Below are 20750 nucleotides of genomic sequence, written 5' to 3' on the forward strand. Positions count from 1 at the left end.
ACCACGACAGTCGATCGAATCGCATGGGTTCTCTGGAGGAAAAAAAATAAGGAATTGTATTTTTATTGGGGTAAAAAAAACGTGATTGTTGGACCAATTAACACAATTCATTCAACTGTTTGATAACTCGTGCGTGGAATCAATCGTATGGGTATGGAGTTGGTTGCTCGATTGACTAGACAACGTACCATCTGACATTTATCCAGTTGGGAAACAGGAGACATCTTCAGCAGCACGCCATGAGATGGAGACAGACAGATATTTACTACTACCAAATTCTTTGGGATTAGTTGGAACAATAGGTTTTATTTGGGAGGGGGTGAGGGAAGAAAAAGGAGGGAATAAATAAATTGAAAGAGAATTTTAATCTTTATTTATAATAGAGTGAGTTTATGAGAGAAAGAAGTGGGAAGATAAGTTTTACAATTTTTCATGCTTTGAATCATTAAAATTTCTTACATTATGAATTTGAAAGAAAGAAAGAGAAAAAAGTGAATTTAAAAATATTTAATTTTAATTTTATTTTTAAATATTAATTTTTAAATTTACTTATCTATTTAAATATTTCGTCTTTGTGATATCGCTCTTTAAAATGTACACTATCACCACTCAGTATTTTAAGATCTTATGTATTTTAATTTATATATATAATATTGATAAAATTTTACAATTTCTTATCCGTCCTTTACATATTTAATTTTTTTAAAATAAGAATGTTTTTATAATTTTATATATTTAATTTTTATTTTTTTTCTTCGCTCTCAAATAAAATAATACATGTTAAATCTTACATCTCTTTGAAATAAAGAAAACATAAATATTTTACTTCTTTTCCTTTTCTTTTTCTTTCATTTCTTTCCTCTTATATTAATAAATTTTCTCTTACCCCATCCATATAGAACGTTAGATACACATCTATTCTACTTCCCGATTTACTTTGGCGATCGTTGGGAAACTTCCGTGGGATCAGATCGATCATCTCCAAAGATAGTTAATGGAACTAACTGAAATTTATCATTTTTGTTAGATAAGTCAAATTTAATTTAATTTAATTTAATTTAATTTAATTTAAATATTATTATAATAATTTGTATTAAAATTCGTGTAATTTGAACAATTTTAGCTGTATTAAATAAAATCACATTTTAATCGAAACTAAACCCTAAACACGATAACACAATTGACCAAAATCCACGACACAATTTACTCACGTTCGAAGTTCGAACTCATCATCGTCCTCATCCATGGCGAGTCAACTCTTGCCTTCCTTCCCTTCCGCCATTGCTCCTCCGATTCGCGTATCCAATGACAGCAGCAGCAGGAACTGCATCCGCGGCAACAGCAATGGCGACGACCACCCGGTGCTCGAGCTCCTCGACGACTACCGCCGCCTAGACACCAGGGCAATCCGCCGCATCCACTGCCGCATGCTCCGCCTCGGCCTCCTCCGCCACCCGTTCTCCGCCAGCCGGCTTCTGGTCGGCGCTTCTCTCTCCCCCTCCCCTGACCTAGCCTACGCCCGCCGGCTGTTCGACAGCATCCCTTTCCCCAACCTCTTCTCCTGGAACACCCTCATCCGCGCCCACGCCGCCGGCCCCGACCCCCGCCTCTCCCTCCGCCTCTTCGCCCGCTTACTCTCCGACGGTCCCGACGACCCCGACAAGTTCACTTTCCCATTCGCCATCAAGGCCGCCGCGGCGCTCTCCGCCCTCCGCGAAGGCGCCGCGCTCCACGGCATGGTCGCCAAGTCGCCTTCTTTTCGCTCCGACATTTTCATCCTCAACTCGCTCGTCCACTTCTACGCGGCGTGTGGCGATTCGGATCTTGCCCTCAGGGTGTTCGACAATATCCCCTCCCGAGACGTCGTGTCCTGGAATTCCATGATCGCTGCTTTCGCGCTGGGAGACCGCTGGGACGATGCTCTCCGATTGTTCGAGGAGATGCAGCGCGAGAACGTGATGCCCGACGACGTCACCATGGTCAGCGTTGCTTCGATCGGTGGGAAAAAGTGCGACTTGGAACTCGGAAGGCGAATCCATTCTTACATCCAGCGAAATGATATTGAGGCAAGCTCAATCCTCGACAACGCTTTGCTCGACATGTACGTGAAGTGCGAAAGCTTGGAGGACGCAGAGTTGCTGTTCCACAGCATGAACACGAAGGACTCCATCTCCTGGACTACCATGCTTGTCGGGTATTGCAAATCAGGCCATTTTCATGCCGCTCGCCATCTGTTCGATCAAATGCCTGACCGTGATATCGCCTCTTGGAATGCTCTGATCTCATGCTACGAACAGAGTGGGCATGCAAAGGAAGCACTAGATCTCTTTCACGATCTGCAGCAAGCTGATGTAAAGCCTGACGAGGTAACCTTAGTCGCTGCACTGTCTGCCTGTTCCCAATTGGGCGCACTGGAATTGGGTTGTTGGATCCATGCATACATCAAGAAGAACAGCTTCACGTTGAATTGTCATCTTACCACTTCTCTTATCGACATGTACTCCAAGTGCGGAGATCTGGAGAAGGCGCTCGATGTGTTTGGCACTGCAAAGAACAGGGATGTGTTTGTGTGGAGTGCCATGATCGCTGGATTCGCAATGCATGGGGAGGGAAGGGAAGCTTTGGATCTCTTTGAACAAATGCAGGAGGCCAAGGTCAAGCCTAATGGTGTTACTTTCACCAATGTGTTCTGTGCATGTAGCCATGCCGGCTTGGTCGATGAGGGCAAGCTGTTCTTTAGCAAAATGCTTCCTGTCTATGGCATTGCACCGAATGCTGAGCACTACAGTTGCGTCGTTGACATCCTAGGCCGCGCCGGGTTCTTGGAAGAAGCTAAAGAGTACATAAAGAATATGCCGATGCCGCCTAGTGCTTCGGTGTGGGGAGCATTGCTCGGAGCCTGTGCTATCCATAGGAATGTTGAGCTAGGCGAGCATGCCTGTAAACGTCTACTGGAGCTGGAGCCTAGAAACCATGGAGCATATGTAATTCTGTCCAACTTATACGCCAGGTCGGGAAATTGGAACGCCGCGGCAAGGCTGAGGAAGTCGATGAAAGACAGTTCGCTCAAAAAGGAAGCAGGTTGTAGCTCGATTGAGGTTCAAGGAGTTGTTCATGAGTTCCTGGTGGGGGATACATCTCACCCTCTGAAAGAGAAGATATATTTGCAACTGGATGAAATTGCATCGAGATTGAAAGCAGCAGGTCACGTACCTGATAAGAAACTGGTCTTGCAAGATATAGAAGAAGATGTGAAAGAGAGAGCACTTTCTTTGCATAGTGAGAAGCTGGCCATTGCGTTCGGTCTCATTAGTACTCCTTCACCTGCACCGATAAGGATTACGAAGAACCTTCGTGTTTGCGATGATTGCCACTCAGTTGCCAAACTTGTGTCTGGTATATACAACAGGGATATAATCTTGAGAGACCGCTATCGCTTCCATCATTTCGCCGGAAGTTCATGCTCATGTATGGACTACTGGTGAGTGATCGAGATCAAAATGTGTGTTCTTAGATTGTGATGGAAACTATTTTGACAATGCCACAGTGCAAAGTAGTCATGATTTCAGAGAGATAGAGCAATTTGATCCAAATATTACATAATTCATCAGTTCGTGTACTTGGCAATTATTTGAACAGAGAGGGACGCTTCTACTTGGTTATCTGGTAATGGAGATAGTAGAGGAACAAATGCTTCCTTTCTCACTAATCATATCCTCTTCTTCAACCTCACTCCCATCCAGACCGACCGTATGGTTGTTATTTACGCTTCGTTCAGAGCTACTGGTGGTGCTGCTTGTGGCGAGAGGAGAGTTTGAAACGCTCAGAGTCCTACTTCTTGCAGGTCCCGACCTCACACTATAAGCCGACGATGATGCTGAAACCGGCCTCAGGTCGCCGGGAATGGTCCGTCTGATATCCTGCTTTTGCAAAGACGAGCATTCAGAATTGAGAGAAACATGAATCACAAGTTTGCTAAGACCAAAGGAAGCTAATACCATGTGTCTAAACGCCATATCCAAGGATTGTTTCGACAATGATCTCCCAAAACCGGTGCTCCCTGGTGAAAGAGAAGATTTAGTAGAGAGGCTGCTATTGGTCACGAGCCTTCTCATGTGGACTGTACGCTCGACCATTTTACTTCCGAGTGCAATAGGATTCACATCGACACCACTCTGCTGTAGTTTGCTTGGAGCTTGCACAGAATTTACCTTTTGAGTGCCACCATTTGGAGCCCTTCCTCTGGATGGAGAGCAAGACTGGCGTCTTGGTCGGGCACCGGGACCGGGTTCGATGGAAGGCGATCGTCTGCTGAGGGCTCCAGGCCTGCCTCGAGAAGCTGAAGATGGCCTATCAGGCAATGATGTTCTCAAGTTTGGAGGTGCATCAAGTGAAAACCCAGGGATGTCTACTGGTTTCACTGGTCGAGATTTTATGGCCGCAGAGTTTCCTCGTGATGGTGTTGAACTTCTTGATGCTGTTGAAGCAGATCCTATGACAGAAGATGGTCGTCGATTTGGTGTAGATACTGTGGGTCTGGACGTTGGTGTAGAAGACCTGACTGGTGTCGACGACCGTGGGGGAGGTGCTTGTGACTTTGAACGTATAGTAGCTCGAGACGTTGGAGTGGAAGGTCTACTGGTCGTTAATGGACCAGCAAGTGTTGTAGGGCGTCCAGTTGGCGTAGCAGGTCTAGAGCCATTGTGATTACGGCCACCGGAGGAGGATGGTGGTCTCCGAATTCCCATAGTAGATGAGTTCAAGGCAGACCTGGGTAACGAAGTGTCTCTTGAAGGATCTGGAGCATTTATTAGTTGCGGATGGATGTTATGACGACCCTACAAATTTGGTGTAAAAAATTGGATCACTCTTATTTCTATAATGTGATAAAAAAAATAGCTGCTACGGAAAATATAAACATGCTTTCAACAGCAATTATATGATCTGTATTGAGAAATCACTGATAGGGTCAAACTTAATAAGGTGAATTGTGTGTCTCGAGTAAATGTTTTACCAAGTGAAACTGACTAACGCACTTTATTGATAGCTTACGAGTTAGTATAGCTAATCAGAAAGAAACATAATTTGTGTCTGAAACTTAAATTTAGATGCAAGTAATTTGTAGTTATGGCACATTCAATCTCAAATGAACAATGGGCATGGTTTTCCAGTGGAGTTCCAGAAGAAATTTCCCATGAAATCAAATCAAGCCACTTCTAAATGAAGCCACTACTCTTTGGATAGAATCCCCCCAATTTAATCCTTCAAAGGGACCATTTAGATTTCGTAAACAAACTACAATTTCCAGCTAATAGCATGAAAAGTACCATATACTAACTGTAGAGGTTGTAGTGGCTTTCCTATTCTTTTATGTAAGGTCAAGCATCCTCAAACAGAAAATAAAAGAACAAGTAATATATGGATTGTTGTGCCCTAATTAATTGTCGTGTATGGTAATGCTAATATATCAAGGCATTCCATGGTTTATTTCATTGGTAAACCGGATACTATATCATATATGAAAAAACAAAAATAAATAGACTCACTCTAGATCTCAGCATAGTTGAACGAGCATTTGGTGTTCCATTACTGCTGACGGGAGATCTTCTATATTCAGTATCGGAAGATGGAACAATTGGAGTACCTGGTGGTGTAAGAAGCCTGAAATAGAAAATTAATTTTGTGTCACATCAGGTGAGACCATGTAAATACTTTGTCAACCAAATAACTCCATGGTTGTCAGGTTAAGTTCATATTTTTAGTATCATAATTTCATCATTGGTTCCATATTTCAACAATATATATTGTTCTAATCAAATGTATATATTAGGAGAATCACGTGAATATATACAATAGTAGTACTCACTCCAGTTTCCAACAATACAAGCTATCTAGAAATTGGAGAAATTATAGGGAACTACAGATTGTTTACAAATACACCATGGTTTATACAGAACTACAGATTGCCTACAAACTACCATGACTCAGAAATATCAAAAATGAATTTATTTTTCTAGGGCACCACACGACCAACACAAATAAAGCAAGAGTAACTGATATTTTTTATGGCATACCTTATGATCAAATTTAAGTAAAGCCATGCAACGAGTTTCCTTTCCCTTTAATCTTGGAGGCAGCTGTAAGAACTAGATGAATTAGATGTGGTGTACATTTTCAGTACGGTGCAATCACACTCTAATCCCTAGGCTCATTGTCATATTCATCTCTCAGATCCAATCCTTACTACTAGAATGCCACCATACTACCAGCTATGCAAGTGAATAAGCTAATTCCTTCTATAAGTTTACGTTTTTAGGTGCAACACAATTGTTTGGAGCCAGAATCATGTACCAAAGAACCTGTTCTGTTTAAACCAATTCTCATTCTGATTTAATCATTTTTTTCAAATCATTTGTGAGCATGATAAAGTATATTTAGATTTGTGACAACTCTTTATCCTATCACATAATTTCTCCTTCCAATTTACAAAATAGATGATCAATATGCACCTCATCTATCACCTTATGTTTTTTTATTATGTTTGCTCATAACAGCATAATTTTAGGTATAATGTTGTCCATTCTTCTGTGTTGGTAGTGATTAAAATTTAAGATTACAACTATAAACATTGCCATAAAGTTACTAGCTAGAAATCATACATGGAATTAAGTGACACAATAGACTGTGTAGCTAGTTCAAAAGTATCCATCCACATTTGTTCTTATTGCATTATATATTATGACAAATGTACCACTGCATGGTAAGATACCGTAAGGAAATTTGAAATTGTCATCAAGGGGTAGCTTAGCTCAAGGGAAAAAATGAAGGATGAGGAGAAACTAAACAAGAAATAAAAATATAGAAGTACAAATATTTTCATCTGTGAATGAAAGAATACAGGTTTTAGATATTAAGAATTTGAAGCTTGTGAATCAATAAAATACCCAACCCAGAAAATTGAGCAGACCCTCCAAATTGGTATGTCCAACAGCAACAACGAATTTTATTATAGATCATCTTAATAAGATTAGTACTAAACCACAAAGGACAGAAAGGAATTTAGTTTATTCAAATTCGTAAGAGAAATATATTAAGCTCATAGGAAATTAGTCCATTGATACGGATACTACAACAGTCACACAACGAGATTAGTAAAGAAAACATATTTCCAGATTGGAGACCCGAGCAAAGATCAAATATCTTAATTCATCGTGGAAGTATGTCATAGATACCAGTTGTAGTCATTTTTTCCACGGTCGGAGTTTAGGAATTCATCCATTCGGGCCCTGGTGATCTTGAATAGGGGAGCAATCCCTTGTTTAGGACCTATCCATGAGAACCAACAAAAATAAGCTCATTGTTAGCAAGGAAAGTTGTGATGTGAGGAACTAGAGGCAAAAAAAAAAAAAAAGTTCTTTCTAAGAAATGAATGTTCAAATGGTATATCCATAGAGAAAGGAATTAGCACGGCCGGTGATACCCAACGGAGGGTGGTCGATTTCGCTGGCGTTTTGCGGTGGCTTGTTGCTCCGCTCCTTCTCCTGCTTCCGCATTTCGAGGAATAGAGCGAGCTCCTCATCAGCCTCTTTCGTCAAGGTCCGCTCCGGAGCCGGCTCCGCCATCACCCCAGCCCTAAGGCCGTGATTCATGTTTCCTTCCACCAAACCTCAATACAATAGAACTCGAAACTCTACTATTCTCGCCCCAGTCCAAAATTTCAACTTTTCAAATGAAATCAAATCGCCTCACCACGCATGATCTACCCTCCAGCAAAAAAAAAAAAAAAAAGTTAAAGAGGGCAAATCGTAACTCTAAGCTCGAAAGAACTAAGAGAGATGGAACCTATAAGCCACCAAACCATGAATAGAACGCCGGATTCCCGATTCCTCGGCTGCCAGTCAGCATTCAAAGGGATAATCGCACCGATCCAGAAAGCGAAGCTAGTCGCGACGTCGCTTCATCGAAATCGCCGCATCGAGACAGATTCAAACTTCAAAATGCTTCTCTCTTCTCTCCGTCTTTCTTTCTCCTCGGCTTCGTTCAACCTTCAGCGACTCAGGACTCGGCCTCTGTGATTTTAAATTTTTGGCACGACTTCGCTCAGCGATTTGAATCCAAACGGACCAATCAGAAGACGGGTACACTTTGAAATTTTTAAAATGGGGCAGTCGGTGGGGCCCTCCGAGTAAGAAGGCATGCATTTTAATTCGATGGATGGAGTGAGAGTTGCAGTAGATCCGCAGGCAGTCTGATATCATCGCAAATAAACTAATCTTAACAATAAATCAATAATAGAAATTTTAAATATTAATTTATTATATTGGTTAAGCCACGTCTGTCTAGTTGACATGAATTATTATTATTTGAATTTATTGAACTTCATGGCTTAAAATATTGCCATTTTTAGGTGGGTAAATATAAAATTTTATTATTGGAGCTTCATGGATGGCACCCTGCAAATAAATCATCGACCTTTTTTTACCGCCGTCGCTAGCCGGCGGAACCCTCTCCGGCGATACGGCGATTTACATCGGCTGAAGATAAAGAACAAAAAAAGGGAAAAGCTCGAACTGCTGATGTTCGCCTTGCCCATGTATAGCTAGCTGATTGGTAATCAGGAAACGAGAGCGATGTCAGTAGCAAGACGAAGTCAGTACGTCCACTCTTGGGGAAGTTCGATCTCATGCGCTGCGACAGGCGCATCTGCTGTTGCTGTTGCAGGTTGAGCTCTGAGGAAGTGATCGTGGTGGTGGTGCTTGTTGTGATGTGTAAATAGCATGGCATTTCGTCGAGCAATAAGAGTGCCTGAGTAGAAGAAGAAAAAAGAGGAAGTTTCCCGTATAGAAAGAGGATAAAACGTGCAAATTAACGCAAAATTTATCGGTGGAATTGTTACCGTCGTCTGTGTTTAAGCTCAGATTCAGAGTTGAAGCTTGACGTAGTTTGTAATGAACTACATCAGTGGAAGAAGAAGCTGTGAGTTTTAAGAGACGGGGAGAATGCTTAGGGTGAATGGTAAGGGAAGAGCAGTGACTGTAAGAACGAAAAGAGGGAGGGCTTCTTGTGGTGCAGCGAACTTACTGGACTTCTTCCTTGGCACGAATTTGGTGTCGGCGACTCGGGGAGGAAAACGCCGGTGCCAATGGACTCCTTGCGGCCGCTGGAGGCGCCGAGGAGCATCGCCCGCCTATGATGCGGCAGTGACGGAGGTGGCTTTAGCAGAGGCGGCCACGCGGAAGGCGGCAGACCAAAGGGGCAGCCGCGCGAAGGCCGGGTCTCGCCATTTCCACGTCCGCAACCTCTGTTTTTGCTCTGCTGCCTCGCCCTGGAGTTCTGATTCATCGCTTGGAGTCGCTTCAGTTGCTGAAACTGGCAAAAGAACAAACGCGTCACAGCAGTGACGGCGAGAACAAGCTGAGAATCCGAACTGAGACTGACATGAGCCGCTTGCAGTTGCTGGCGTGCCGAAGTAGGATCGAAAACGCATTTGAGAGCACCGTTCTTCTCCGGCGGAGCCGCGTATAGCGCCAAAGAAGGCTCCTTCGTCGAACCGAGAATCCCGCGTTGAAGGCAACCCTAGCAAATCATCGTAGTCGAAGGATCGATCCATTGGGAAAGAAAAATGATCATCGACGAGCTCGCGATTTCTTACCTCGGCCTTCTCCGGCATCTCCTCGTCGACCTCGGCGTCGTCCAGAAGGAGGTGGCGAGCCATACGCCGCGTGAGCACCGCCAAGCGATGCTCGTCCTCCTGCCGCTGGCAGTGGTCGGAGGGCTCCTCGCCGGAAACAAGAAAGAGGTGGCGGCGGAGAGAATGGGAGGAGGGAAGGCGGAGGTCTTGGGTCATGGCGCCGCCGCACTCAAAGTGCTCGACGAGTGGGCTCAGTGAAACAGAGATGGGACGATGTGAAAGAAAAGGGCGGATTTTGCGGGCTGCAGAAGGAACAATTATGCTGCCACTACTCGCCACGTAATAAAAATAATAAAAAAGTAAAATATTTTTTTAAAAAAGGCGGAAAAAAGAAGCTAAATAGTTACTTTTCAAAAATAAAAAATTTTGCACTACTAAAATTGTAACTTTACTAATATTAGTTTATCGGCATCTTGTGATTATCAATATTAACATATTTTTAAAAAATAAATGTCAATAATACCAAATCCATAAATAAAGATATGGTTAGGCATTATTTTAGTATCAAGCATAATTGGCCATTAGCTTTGCTTCAATCTAAAGCTCTCCCTTATTTTATTATATACACATAAAAGATTTCGTGAGGATTATCACTTTGACGTTATCACCAAGTTTTTTTAAAATTTTATTGCATGCTTTCTTTTGACTTATTTAATAGAATTAACAAAATATTTTTGATTTTTTTGTTATCTTGGGTAATTCCATGGAAAAATATGTTTTCATCACTTGGGTTTTAACTTCTTCTTTCTTGTGATATTATTCTAAGCACAGAATTATGAATTGTAATTTTTTGCGATAAATTATTGGAACCTTTGATTGATAAACATTAATCAATTGAAATATATTGACCTTAAATGAAGATAATGGAAGTCATCTTTAAAAGGTATTATTGTATCGAGCTGAGCACTCTTAACTATGTTTAATATTATTTATTAAAAAAATTATGGAAGTCAAATTGAGTTTAAATTTTTTATGGGTATTATCATATAATTTTATTAAAATGTCAATTTAATAAATTATATATATATATATATTAATTTTAATAGATTAAAAACAGTTATAAAAATTACATTCATGAACTGTTTAAAGATTTTGAAATACTGAGAATATCTCCATCTTAATTCTGAAGGAAGACGCGAAAATTGATGAGAATATTTCCGCCTAAGATCTTAAAGAAATCTATCTAAGCATATGTTAAAAAGGTCAACTCTGCCATCGTATGTCTAGATGAAGAGAATCCTTTACGCTAAATGCTTCTCGAGCCGTTGACCATAAGCTCCACTCATGCCACACTATTGCCATGTTCCACTTCCTTCCATTGAAAAACATATTTATTAGGGACTTGAAATGGAGACCTGAAGGGAAGACTAGAAGAGACGAGGACAGGAAAACAAACAAAAGTTCTAGTTAGAAGAAGATCATCAAAATTATAACTAATCTCCCAAGGAACAATTGCAGTGAATGATGAGCAATCCACAAGATCACCTTTAAGATGAAGAGGGCTTGCTTCTAGAATGGAATGAAACTACGCTGATTTCATGTCTTGAAGGGCAGGATAGCATGATCACTAAACAAACTGTGTTAGTAATGTACATGGAGAACATTGTGGCTGCCAGAACCATGCAAAGAATGATTTCATGCAAAAGCAATGCCTATTTCGCTGGTATATACATATGCAAATAGTCAAAAACCTACCGATTCTAACAAAATTGTGAATGATATGTCGACGTCTTGATACCGAGCATCATGTCGGAGACTCAGCAAAAACCAAGGTATGCCACCACCCACATGAAACGTTCTTTGGCCTGTGGCTTCCTAGTGGAACCAATGCAGGGGTGTTTCGATCGATCGCATCCCCTAAACCGAGCTGAGCAAAGATAAAAAATATGTATGAGTTAAAATGAAAAGATAAAGTTCGAGGGCAACAAGAATTTTTTGCGTAGACAATGATACCTGGCCATATTTGTTCCATCCCCAGCAAAAAACCTGCTCATCCTCTGCAATACAAATACGTAGTCATTTTGTGCTCAGGAGAAGATGTTCCGGGTACATAAAATTATTGTTGTTTCAGAAATGGGTGAGAAACTACATCTCAAAAGTGGCTTATATGTTAAGAAAAACAAGAATGCAATTTCACTTTTTGGACACTATAAGAAATAGAACGGAATCTTCAGCCATATCTAAGACAGTTAACAGTACACATTGAAAATAGACTACCAAGCAGCTCACTGCAAAGTGAGAATACACCTTCTGGATAGAGTTTGACAACTAAAACTGAACTTGCATAATTGGATGGATTCAGAATATTTACCTGTCATCATGGCGCTATGGCGTGCTCCGCAAGAGACTACTTTAGCATTCTTGTTTTCTAGGCATGGATGATCCAATAGCTTCGGAAGAGTCTGCAACCACAAGTATGCCAAAGGGGTAAATGCCAAGTCACTGGAAATTGCACCTATGCAGTTAACATCTTGATACATGCTACCAGATTGATGCCCCTTTGATTGAAACATGAAATAGCATGCAGGCAAAGTTCAACCAAAAAAAAGGAAGGATTGTTCAATGTCATGGACTGCGGATAAGATCTCTCTCTGCAGTCTTTTGAAGAAATAGAAGTTATTATTTCCTGCAAGATACTATGGATAATGTTGCTCTAAAACAAAATGGTTAGAGAGGAAGCTACTCGATCTGATTGAAGTTTTCTTCTACTTCCTAGAAAATATTTTGTGCAGTCTTGAAATGTAACAACTCCATCATTTTGCAAAGAACAACAAGTAATTGATTTAGTGGCAATGAAAATTATCACCTCTGCTAGATCAGAACCAGTTCCTAACTGCCCAAACTGATTTCCACCAAAGGTGTATACAGCACCATCAATAGATGTGCACACAGTATGCCACAAGCCAGCAGCAATTCCTTGGATCTTGACACCCAGAAGAGATGAAACACATGTTGGATTCAGCTCATCATCTGTACTTCCTTGTCCACACTGAACAAAAATAAAATAAGGGAAAGAAAAGATAAGTTAGTATTCCAGATGAAAACGTAGAAATAAGACAAACTCCCATGTTAAAATGGACATCATCTTCAATAGTAAAATGTGTTCGTCTTTTTCTAAAATCCACAGTATTTTTTTAAAGAAACATATTTTTATGTCATTATCCTAAAGAACATTTAACATTTGGAAGTGAACGATATTGACAGCGAAGAAAAATATCCAGATTGATTAAAGAGCAAGGTACGTGAATAAAAATGTGACCACATTCCAAACCAATCATTACTAGTTTCTCTACTCAATTATCAGAAAATAAAAAGTATGTTACCCACTCATTAAACATGCCCTGAATGAATGAGAGCAGATGGTTCTTAAACTTAATCTGAGACGGTGAACAAGTAAAAAATAAGAAATTATGATGTACCATTCACATACTTGGTTTAATATGCTCTCCAGTGGCATATAAACTAGAGGAGAGTGATATTTACTCTAAAAATATTCAATATCAAATGGAAGTGCAGAACTAATTATGTATTATAGCCATAAAGTTTGATCACATAATCATATAAACTGAAAAGTATCAAAATTGTGTTGCAAGAAATGTATGCTGGGAATGCTCTAGCTCCTAAGAAATATGACAATACATTTGCTATCTTCCTAACATCTGGTCGTGTATCTCAACATGACCACATTCACATGCACAGACACAGTGAACTGGAAGTATCCAAGGATTGATGTTAAACTAGCCATTCCAGCTAAATTTTTTTAAGACATATTAGAAGGATTAACTCCAGCATCAAGATTGTTTGAAGTTTGAGGATTATGTAGTTAGGCATAAAAAGAAGAAAACAATAGAAATAGTGTTGATGTGGATTACAGTCGTGCATCACTTGAAATTACTCTGGTAGGTATTCCAAACTTAAAACTAATTTTGATAATTCTGATGATTGCAGGAAAATATTATAATTTATAACTATTAATGTTGGTCCATCTGTTAAGGACTTCTCTAACTTTAAGCCCTCAAATTCCCATTCAAGAATGAACGTACTCTGGATGGTAGAAACAGGTTTAGAGCAATTTCTCTGTTTTCTTTATCATCTGAACCAAGTACAATGTTCATCTTTCAGTATTATAAAATAAGTTCAGTCACACCTTAAACCTTTAATAAACCTGAATTTGCAAATATAGCACATGCTTATATCCTCATTTTCTCTTTACTTAGAGATGTTTTAAATACAGGCACAAAATGACAAGGAAGATAATATTAAAAAGATGATCATAATTGGAGTATGAATTGTTAAAAGTGCTTCTGACCTGACCATAAAGCCCCCAGCCAAAAGTAAGTAACACTCCTGTATCTGCAAGTGCACAATACAAGTTTGGAATGAAATATAAATCAGTTAATTAACATTGCGCTAAAACATAGAGGCAAGTATTAGAACATTAAATTGTATTATTACATAAATTTTGTTTCCATATGTTTTAAATAAAGCCCATTTCTAAATCAATTAATTTCTTTTAATTAGATATATTAGTTTAACTAAATTGAAAGCCAACAATTAAAAAATAAACAAAAAGGCAGTTGACAATAAAACGGAGGCACAAAGAAATAGGAAATAGCTACAGACCTGTAACTGCAGCACTGTGTCGACCACCACAAGCAATGGTCTTGACAGAGCTCCCTATGAGTTTATAAGACTGGCCATCTTGATTCCCCTTCATAGCAATGGATGACCGTTCTGTACTGAAAGAAGATGACTCTAAACATGGTACAGGATGAGGAGAAGACACATTTCGTATACGACTACCCAAACCAAGTTGTCCTTCTCCTCCATATCCCCATCCCCACACTTGACCCGCATCTGAACTTTGAAGCCGTAATTCATTAGCATCAGTTATTCCTATAATCTTGAAGCATACCAGGTAGTAATATAAAAAAAAAGAAGAAACCAGCAGATAATTTATTGCATAGAAAAAATGGGTACCTATATATATCAAGAAAGCAAATGGATGTACCTGATAATGCTAGTGTATGCCGTCCACCAGTAGCAACAATCGAGATATGGACTCCCACATTGAGAATTACAAGACATGGAGGCGCTGAAAGAGCTTCATCCCCTGATGATGAACTTTCTGGTCCTACTTTAACTGAATTTATTCTTCTTCTCTTAGTATTCTCATCACCAACCCTACTATCAAAACCAGATCCACTATTTCTTGATCCCTGGGACCTAGGGCTCACTGTTATGAGAAAACCAGAAACACAATTTTGAAGAATGTTAAATTAAAGAGGATCATTATATGCCAGAATCATAATAGGTACGGCATCCAAATTATCACCTTGGTCACTCAGGAATCCACCATGTTTTTCCTCCTTTTCTGAGGTCCCTCCTGGAAATGGCTGGTCTCTCATGATTCTCCCAGTTGGGACACACTCTTTCCATCCCCAAGTATAGACATCTCCTTGAGCTGGCCTAACAAGGACAAATTTGAGTTTCCAAAAGCTCAATTGTAGTTACATTCATTAGATTACCCATCAACTGTGTATAAATTGTTTAAGATAATATTATAATTTTCATTTTCTTCTTTTTCTTATGATGACATAATCTAAAAGTAGATGCGTTAGGATTTATAAACTTCAGCTAACCATAGCACCTGTGACTGCTACGCAATGAGCCCATCCAGCAGCTGCCTTGACTATGGGCACCTCAGTTGGGAGGTCAAATACTTCAGGAGTCTCCTAATGAAAGCAAAACATATGAGGATCATCCATCCAAAAGGTCAAACTTGAAACAAAAAAATCAGAAAATAAAAAAATATATAAGAGAATAAAAACTGAGAGAATGGCGGTTCAAAGCATTCAAATAACATTAAATACCTCATGCTTTCCTGATGTAACATAACTTTGCCCCATATCATCAGTCGAACCCCATGTAAAAAGCTTGCCCGACACTGATGCAAAAAAGAAGCAAGCATTGTTCGAGTCAATAATCAGTTATCATTCAACTCTAGTAGTGACGTCTGAAAAAGAAAACATGCTTAAGAAATATTACCTCGTCAGACTACAAGTATGTAATAGGATCTGCTTAGGACCAAAATGTCTATGCATAATCGAGGAAACAGAACAAATCAAGGTTCACAAGAACTGATTATTTAACTATGGAAAAGCATTATCATGCTTAGCCATTCACAAGCTACCACTTAATTTGTGCCTTTTGTTTAGCTTGAAAAATGTCCTTCATTGACAATTCAATTACGCTCAGTATTTTAGAACTCTTAATTCCAACCACCAGAAATCAGATCCAATATTAACCACACAAAAAACAACCTATTTGTAAGGCTATAGACAAAACTGATACTCTTTTTTTTTTCATCAAAGACATTACTTAAGCCCCCCAAAAAGGTATTTTAATGAGAAGGGGAAAAAAATATGCGAGATAAAGGTAGCAACAAGCTAAATAATCACTTCAACACACTCAACGTCGAACTAGACTGAAGAAAGAAACCAACAAGAAGAATGAAAAAGCTGAAGAAAAAGAAACCGAACCAGAGCTCATAATCAAAAGCGCTCTTTTTTAATAGGAGAGGGAAAAGGCACTGAAGGTGCAAAAAGAGACAGAAGAGGAAGAAGAAAAAAAAGAAGAACAAGCGTCAATACCTGAGATGGCCATGGCGAAACCGCATCCACCGCCGCTGACGTCTTTCCAGCAGTCCCCGGCTTGCGAATCCGGCATTGGGACGGCCACCGGGTGAAGCAGCGGTGATCTCTGAGGCGACACACCTGGGAGATAACCCCACATCAGCACCGTCTTCTCACTCGCCCTATCCTCCTCCTTCACCTCCACCACCATCGCCTCCCTCCCGTCTTCCTCCATCTCCTCCCTCTCCACTCCCTCCTCCTCTCCTCCCTTCCTCCCCACCATTCATCCCCCTCTTCCCTCAAGTCCCAACCCGCCAATCCGCGCCGCCAAATCGATCTCCCCTCTTCCTTTTCACCTCTCGATCGCCTGATGTCGACCTCAAGCTCCCGCTCACAAAAACAGAAGTAGACTCGGCGCAACTTCCACCAAAGAAATGAAAGGGGGCTAGCAGATCCCTAAATTCTCCGAATCAATTCGTGCATAACGGGAGAGCCACGTCGGATATCGTGAGGGTGGGCCATGACATGTGGTGCCTGCCGGCCCGCTGGATCCGGCGGAGCGTTCCTGGCCACGAGTGCCGAGGAAGCTTCTGGAATCTTAGGAGTTAGGAGCCCACGCGGCGGCGGTAGCGGCCAGCTCGCTTACACGTGGCAGAGGATCGCCGCGGGTCCATCTCGGGCAGGCTTGGAAGTGGGGCTTGGAAGGTTCGAGAAGAGACGTGGGCAGTTAAGGGAAAGGAAGCAAAATTCTTCGTATTTGTGATGGCGACGTACGTGAGCGGGCGACGTGGACCTATAACAGCGATAGGCCGGTGTTACGGGGTGGAGGGAATCCTCGTGTTGTCGATCCGCGGGCGGAATTTCAGAATGAGAATTGCAAGGCATCTTGGAGGGGATCGGCAACGGTCGCTGCTGGTAGGCTGGTAGCGTGATATTCCGTTAGCAGGGACCCGGTGCGCTGTCGATTTGTCATTTGTCAGATCACACTGCAGCTGGAACACAAACATCTATCATGGCCAGCTTCTTGGCATAAAAAATAATAATAATAATAATAATAAAATAATAAAAATAAACAGACTTTCTCTTATTGAATAAGATGTAGCACCGCTGTAGCAATTGAGGCCTGTCTCAAAAGTGTACTTTTTAAGCCCAGGCAGAAAATAATTTGGACTTTAATACTTTAAATATAAATATAAATATATTAATTTTTTAAAAAAGGTTTTTTATATGAAAGATTAAAAATAAAGTGTAAAAAGTTATTTTCGTGATTACAAATTATAATCACTAATTACATATTGATAATTTTATCTTTGCATCAAATTCCATTCCGTTTTTTTGGTAAATTAGAAAAAAAAAATCTCCTTAACTTTCAAATATAATATTAATTATATATATATATATATACCTAATAAATATTTTTAATCGACTAAATAAAATTAAGTTTGGTCAATAAAATATTAAAAATACTAATTAAATTTGATGATAAATTATTATAATATTAGTTAATAAATATTTTATTTTTATTTTTATATAAATAATTAATGTTGATAAATTATCAATTAAATTTATTTAGTCAACAATATTTAATTAATAGTATTTTTTAAATATTAACGACATATTATAAAAAAGAGAGGGTTTGTATAATAATATAAGAAGCAAGGGCGTGATAATAAGAATATAAAAATGATGATAAATGAGAAGAAAAAAGATTTTAAATAAAAAAATATTAATTACTAAAAATATAACTATTAAAAATGTTTAATTTATTAGACAAACAAACTTAAAACTTTGATAGGTAAATCAGATTTTGATTAATAACAAAATAAAAAATTATTGACCAAATTTTATAAATTATCAATCAAATCTAATTTTGATAGTAAAAAAAATTAAAATTATGGATCAAATGTAATTTTTTAATAAAAATTTATAAATATTTATTAAATAACTAATTTTTTTCATTAAAAATTAAAAATTTTAGTTAAATATAACTGCAATCAATAAAAAATAAAAGAATGCCCACTAAAAGTAGTAAAAAATTAAAAATTATGAATCAAATTTAATTTTGACTTTAAAATATTATAAAAATTATCAATCAAATCTAACTTAATTATACAAAATTAAAAATTATAATACGGATAAAAATTAAAATTATCAATTAAAAATCTCATATTAAAATTTTATTTGAACTGAAATATTTATAACTAATTTTAATAGTAAATGTGCCTGCGATTCATTGGAAGAATGAAAATCAATTTTATTTTATTTTTTTCAAAAGAACATGGACTTTTACTGGATATTCATTTATTTGGAAACCAAATAAAATTGTCTTCCACTTTACTGTCGGCCGATCGAAGCCTCTGTGGAGATTTTTTTCTCTCCCAATTTCTTATTTTCAAATTTTCTGGTATATTTATTGAATTAATTAAACATTGGATGAAGATTGAAGAGCTTTTACGTACATTTCCTATTTCTTTCTGCCCAATTTCTTCCCCAAATTGAACCCTAAAAAAAAAAGCTTCAGGTTGCGAATTTGCGGCACCGCAGTAGAATCATGGTAGTAGCTATTGGGAGTTCGCCGTCGCGTCCCTCTTCCGCTTGTTTCTGAGATCGACGACGACCACGCTGATATTGTCGGCACTCTGCCTCGCCAAGGCCAGCTTCGTCAGCAGCAACGCCGCATCCGAGCACGCCGCGTCGACGCCGTCGCCCAGTTCTTCGTCGTCGTCCTCACTTCGGCTCGCGGTGTCCGTCTCTGCTGCTCCGCGGCGGACGCTGCCGCCGCCGCCGCCGCTGCCGCCGCCGCCGCCGCCGCCGCCGCTGCCGCCGCCGCCGCCATGAAGGCACATCCTCGCGATGTTGCAGGCAGTCTCGTTGCTCAACACGTCCCACAGCCCATCGCTCGCCAGGATCAGGCACTCATCGCCGTCGTCACGCTCCGTCACCGTCACCTCCGGATCTGGGATCACGAACGGCTTCAAGTAGTTGTCTCCTGCTCCATCACGATCGATTATTACACTTATAAAACATAAATCCGTCAACTTCAGGAGGAATAGAAGGATGAGACGCTGAGCTTACCTATAGCACGAGACATGGCCAGCACTCCGAACACCCGGGCGCCATCCCAATAGATAACCCGACCCCCGGCCGCTTCAATCCGCAGGAGTTCGTCTTCTCGGTCAGGCTGCCGAATTTCACAAATATTCATCAGTTCGGATCACAATTCTGTGCAAAATTATGTATAAAAGAACCATTTTTTTCCTGTATAGACGTCGTTTTATACCTTGTGATCGAAGGAGAGCGGGATGGGAACGCCGTTGCGACAGAGAACGGCGCGCGAGTCGCCGCAGTTGGCGACGACGATGTGAGTGCGGCTAACAATGGCGACCACGGCAGTGGATCCCACATGGTCCGACTTAGGCGGCTGAAGCTCGCACCGGCAGCCAGGGCTCGGGCGTACGCCGTCCCCGTTAGCTGTCTCCGCATCCATCCGAGCGAAGCTCCTCTCAATTGTCCCCTTCCATACCGTATGCGGAAGGGCATTATTCAGTCCCAGCGCCGCGACATCCTCCGCCACAAATTCATGCATCCGATCCCTGCACAGCGTGGCCACCTGCGAAACGCGGAAGAAAAGGTCGTCAGCCGTGAGGAAAGAATTTTGGAGGAGAGGAGTTGGGAGAGAGCATGCGCAGCGTCTCACGTGAGAGCAACCATGGCCATCAAACACTCCGAAAAAGTGGTGCTTTCCCAGGGTCAGCCCGTCTCGCCGGAGGAAATCAGGACGAACGGAGACCGCATCTTCCATCTCTCGCCTCCTCCCGCAGAACTCCGATATCCCATACCTAGGGCACCTATCCAACGTTTCCGATTCCTCCGGCGACGCTACTGGAGGAGGCTCGATACTTCCGCCAGTCATCGACTCGGAATTCTCCGCGCACTCTGCGGCGGCGTCGCCGGTTTCATCCACCCTACGCCGCTTCCTACTGGTTTCCATCTCATCCAAGTTAAGAGTTTCCATACCAGAGGCGAACTTGCGCCTCTCCATCCGCCGCCCAATCGCCGCCCGCGGTCCAGATTCGCACGAAGCCATCGCCGAGGCCTCCGCGCCACAGCTCACAGCGCCATGGAAGATCTCAGCCATCAACTATTCACTCGCACGAAGCAGTCGAGCAATAATCGATCCCCTTTCCTTCGATGCCTTTCGGTTTCGAATTTGTGGAAGATAAAAGAGGGAGGACGCGAGGCAGGGAGTTCACTTCTGACTCTTCACAAATTTACCCACTTTCGTACCCTGCATTTGAGTTGCCATCGAGAGGGCCCCCATCGGTCCCTCGAGCCACGCCGTGACTGGAATCGTCATCGTGTTCGAAACCCGTGGTTTGCGGTTGCAGTGGCCAGCTTCTTTCTTTGTCTCACCGATGCGGGTA

The 20750-nt window shown here is 40.8% G+C and overlaps 3 protein-coding genes and 2 pseudogenes across 3 annotated transcripts; 1 reads left to right on the forward strand and 4 right to left on the reverse strand.

Moving 5' to 3' along the window:
- Nucleotides 1-1206: 1206 nt before the first annotated feature.
- Nucleotides 1207-3733, forward strand: LOC141838789 (pentatricopeptide repeat-containing protein At2g29760, chloroplastic). The gene has a single exon (XM_074726369.1). It carries the CDS (start codon nt 1245-1247, stop codon nt 3483-3485), a length of 2241 nt encoding a protein of 746 aa, XP_074582470.1. The 5' UTR covers nt 1207-1244; the 3' UTR covers nt 3486-3733.
- On the reverse strand, nt 3629-8021 carry LOC141838790 (uncharacterized). Its single transcript, XM_074726370.1, has 6 exons — nt 7859-8021; nt 7481-7759; nt 7233-7326; nt 5547-5661; nt 3999-4838; nt 3629-3920 (listed from the first exon to the last, which is right to left on the reverse strand). Exons 2-6 carry the CDS (start codon nt 7647-7649, stop codon nt 3660-3662), a joined length of 1479 nt encoding a protein of 492 aa, XP_074582471.1. The 5' UTR covers nt 7650-7759; nt 7859-8021; the 3' UTR covers nt 3629-3659.
- A 395-nt stretch (nt 8022-8416) lies between these two features.
- Nucleotides 8417-9847, reverse strand: LOC141836892 (uncharacterized; annotated as a pseudogene).
- A 901-nt stretch (nt 9848-10748) lies between these two features.
- LOC141838675 (PH, RCC1 and FYVE domains-containing protein 1-like) lies at nt 10749-16613 on the reverse strand (annotated as a pseudogene).
- A 2018-nt stretch (nt 16614-18631) lies between these two features.
- LOC141838676 (protein phosphatase 2C 37-like) lies at nt 18632-20503 on the reverse strand. The gene is made up of 4 exons (XM_074726220.1): nt 20024-20503; nt 19607-19936; nt 19402-19507; nt 18632-19315 (listed from the first exon to the last, which is right to left on the reverse strand). Exons 1-4 carry the CDS (start codon nt 20462-20464, stop codon nt 18888-18890), a joined length of 1305 nt encoding a protein of 434 aa, XP_074582321.1. The 5' UTR covers nt 20465-20503; the 3' UTR covers nt 18632-18887.
- Nucleotides 20504-20750: the final 247 nt, after the last annotated feature.

Source organism: Curcuma longa, chromosome 11 (genome assembly GCF_044706935.1).
Source record: "Curcuma longa cultivar G26 ecotype Majalengka, Jawa Barat chromosome 11, ITB_CL_G26_1.1, whole genome shotgun sequence".
Taxonomy (NCBI): Eukaryota; Viridiplantae; Streptophyta; class Magnoliopsida; order Zingiberales; family Zingiberaceae; genus Curcuma; species Curcuma longa.

Bases quoted from the DNA above. Each gene is read 5' to 3' on its own strand.
- LOC141838789 (XM_074726369.1), top strand. From the start codon at position 1,245: ATGGCGAGTCAACTCTTGCCTTCCTTCCCTTCCGCCATTGCTCCTCCG.
- LOC141838790 (XM_074726370.1), bottom strand. From the start codon at position 7,649: ATGAATCACGGCCTTAGGGCTGGGGTGATGGCGGAGCCGGCTCCGGAG. The intron at 7,327-7,480 runs GTATCACCGGCC...TCTCATGGATAG, and splicing joins AATCGACCACCCTCCGTTGG to GTCCTAAACAAGGGATTGCT. The intron at 3,921-3,998 runs GTATTAGCTTCC...TTGCAAAAGCAG, and splicing joins ATATGGCGTTTAGACACATG to GATATCAGACGGACCATTCC.
- LOC141838676 (XM_074726220.1), bottom strand. From the start codon at position 20,464: ATGGCTGAGATCTTCCATGGCGCTGTGAGCTGTGGCGCGGAGGCCTCG. The intron at 19,508-19,606 runs GTATAAAACGAC...GAAATTCGGCAG, and splicing joins CGCTCTCCTTCGATCACAAG to CCTGACCGAGAAGACGAACT. The intron at 19,316-19,401 runs GTAAGCTCAGCG...GTGATGGAGCAG, and splicing joins GGCCATGTCTCGTGCTATAG to GAGACAACTACTTGAAGCCG.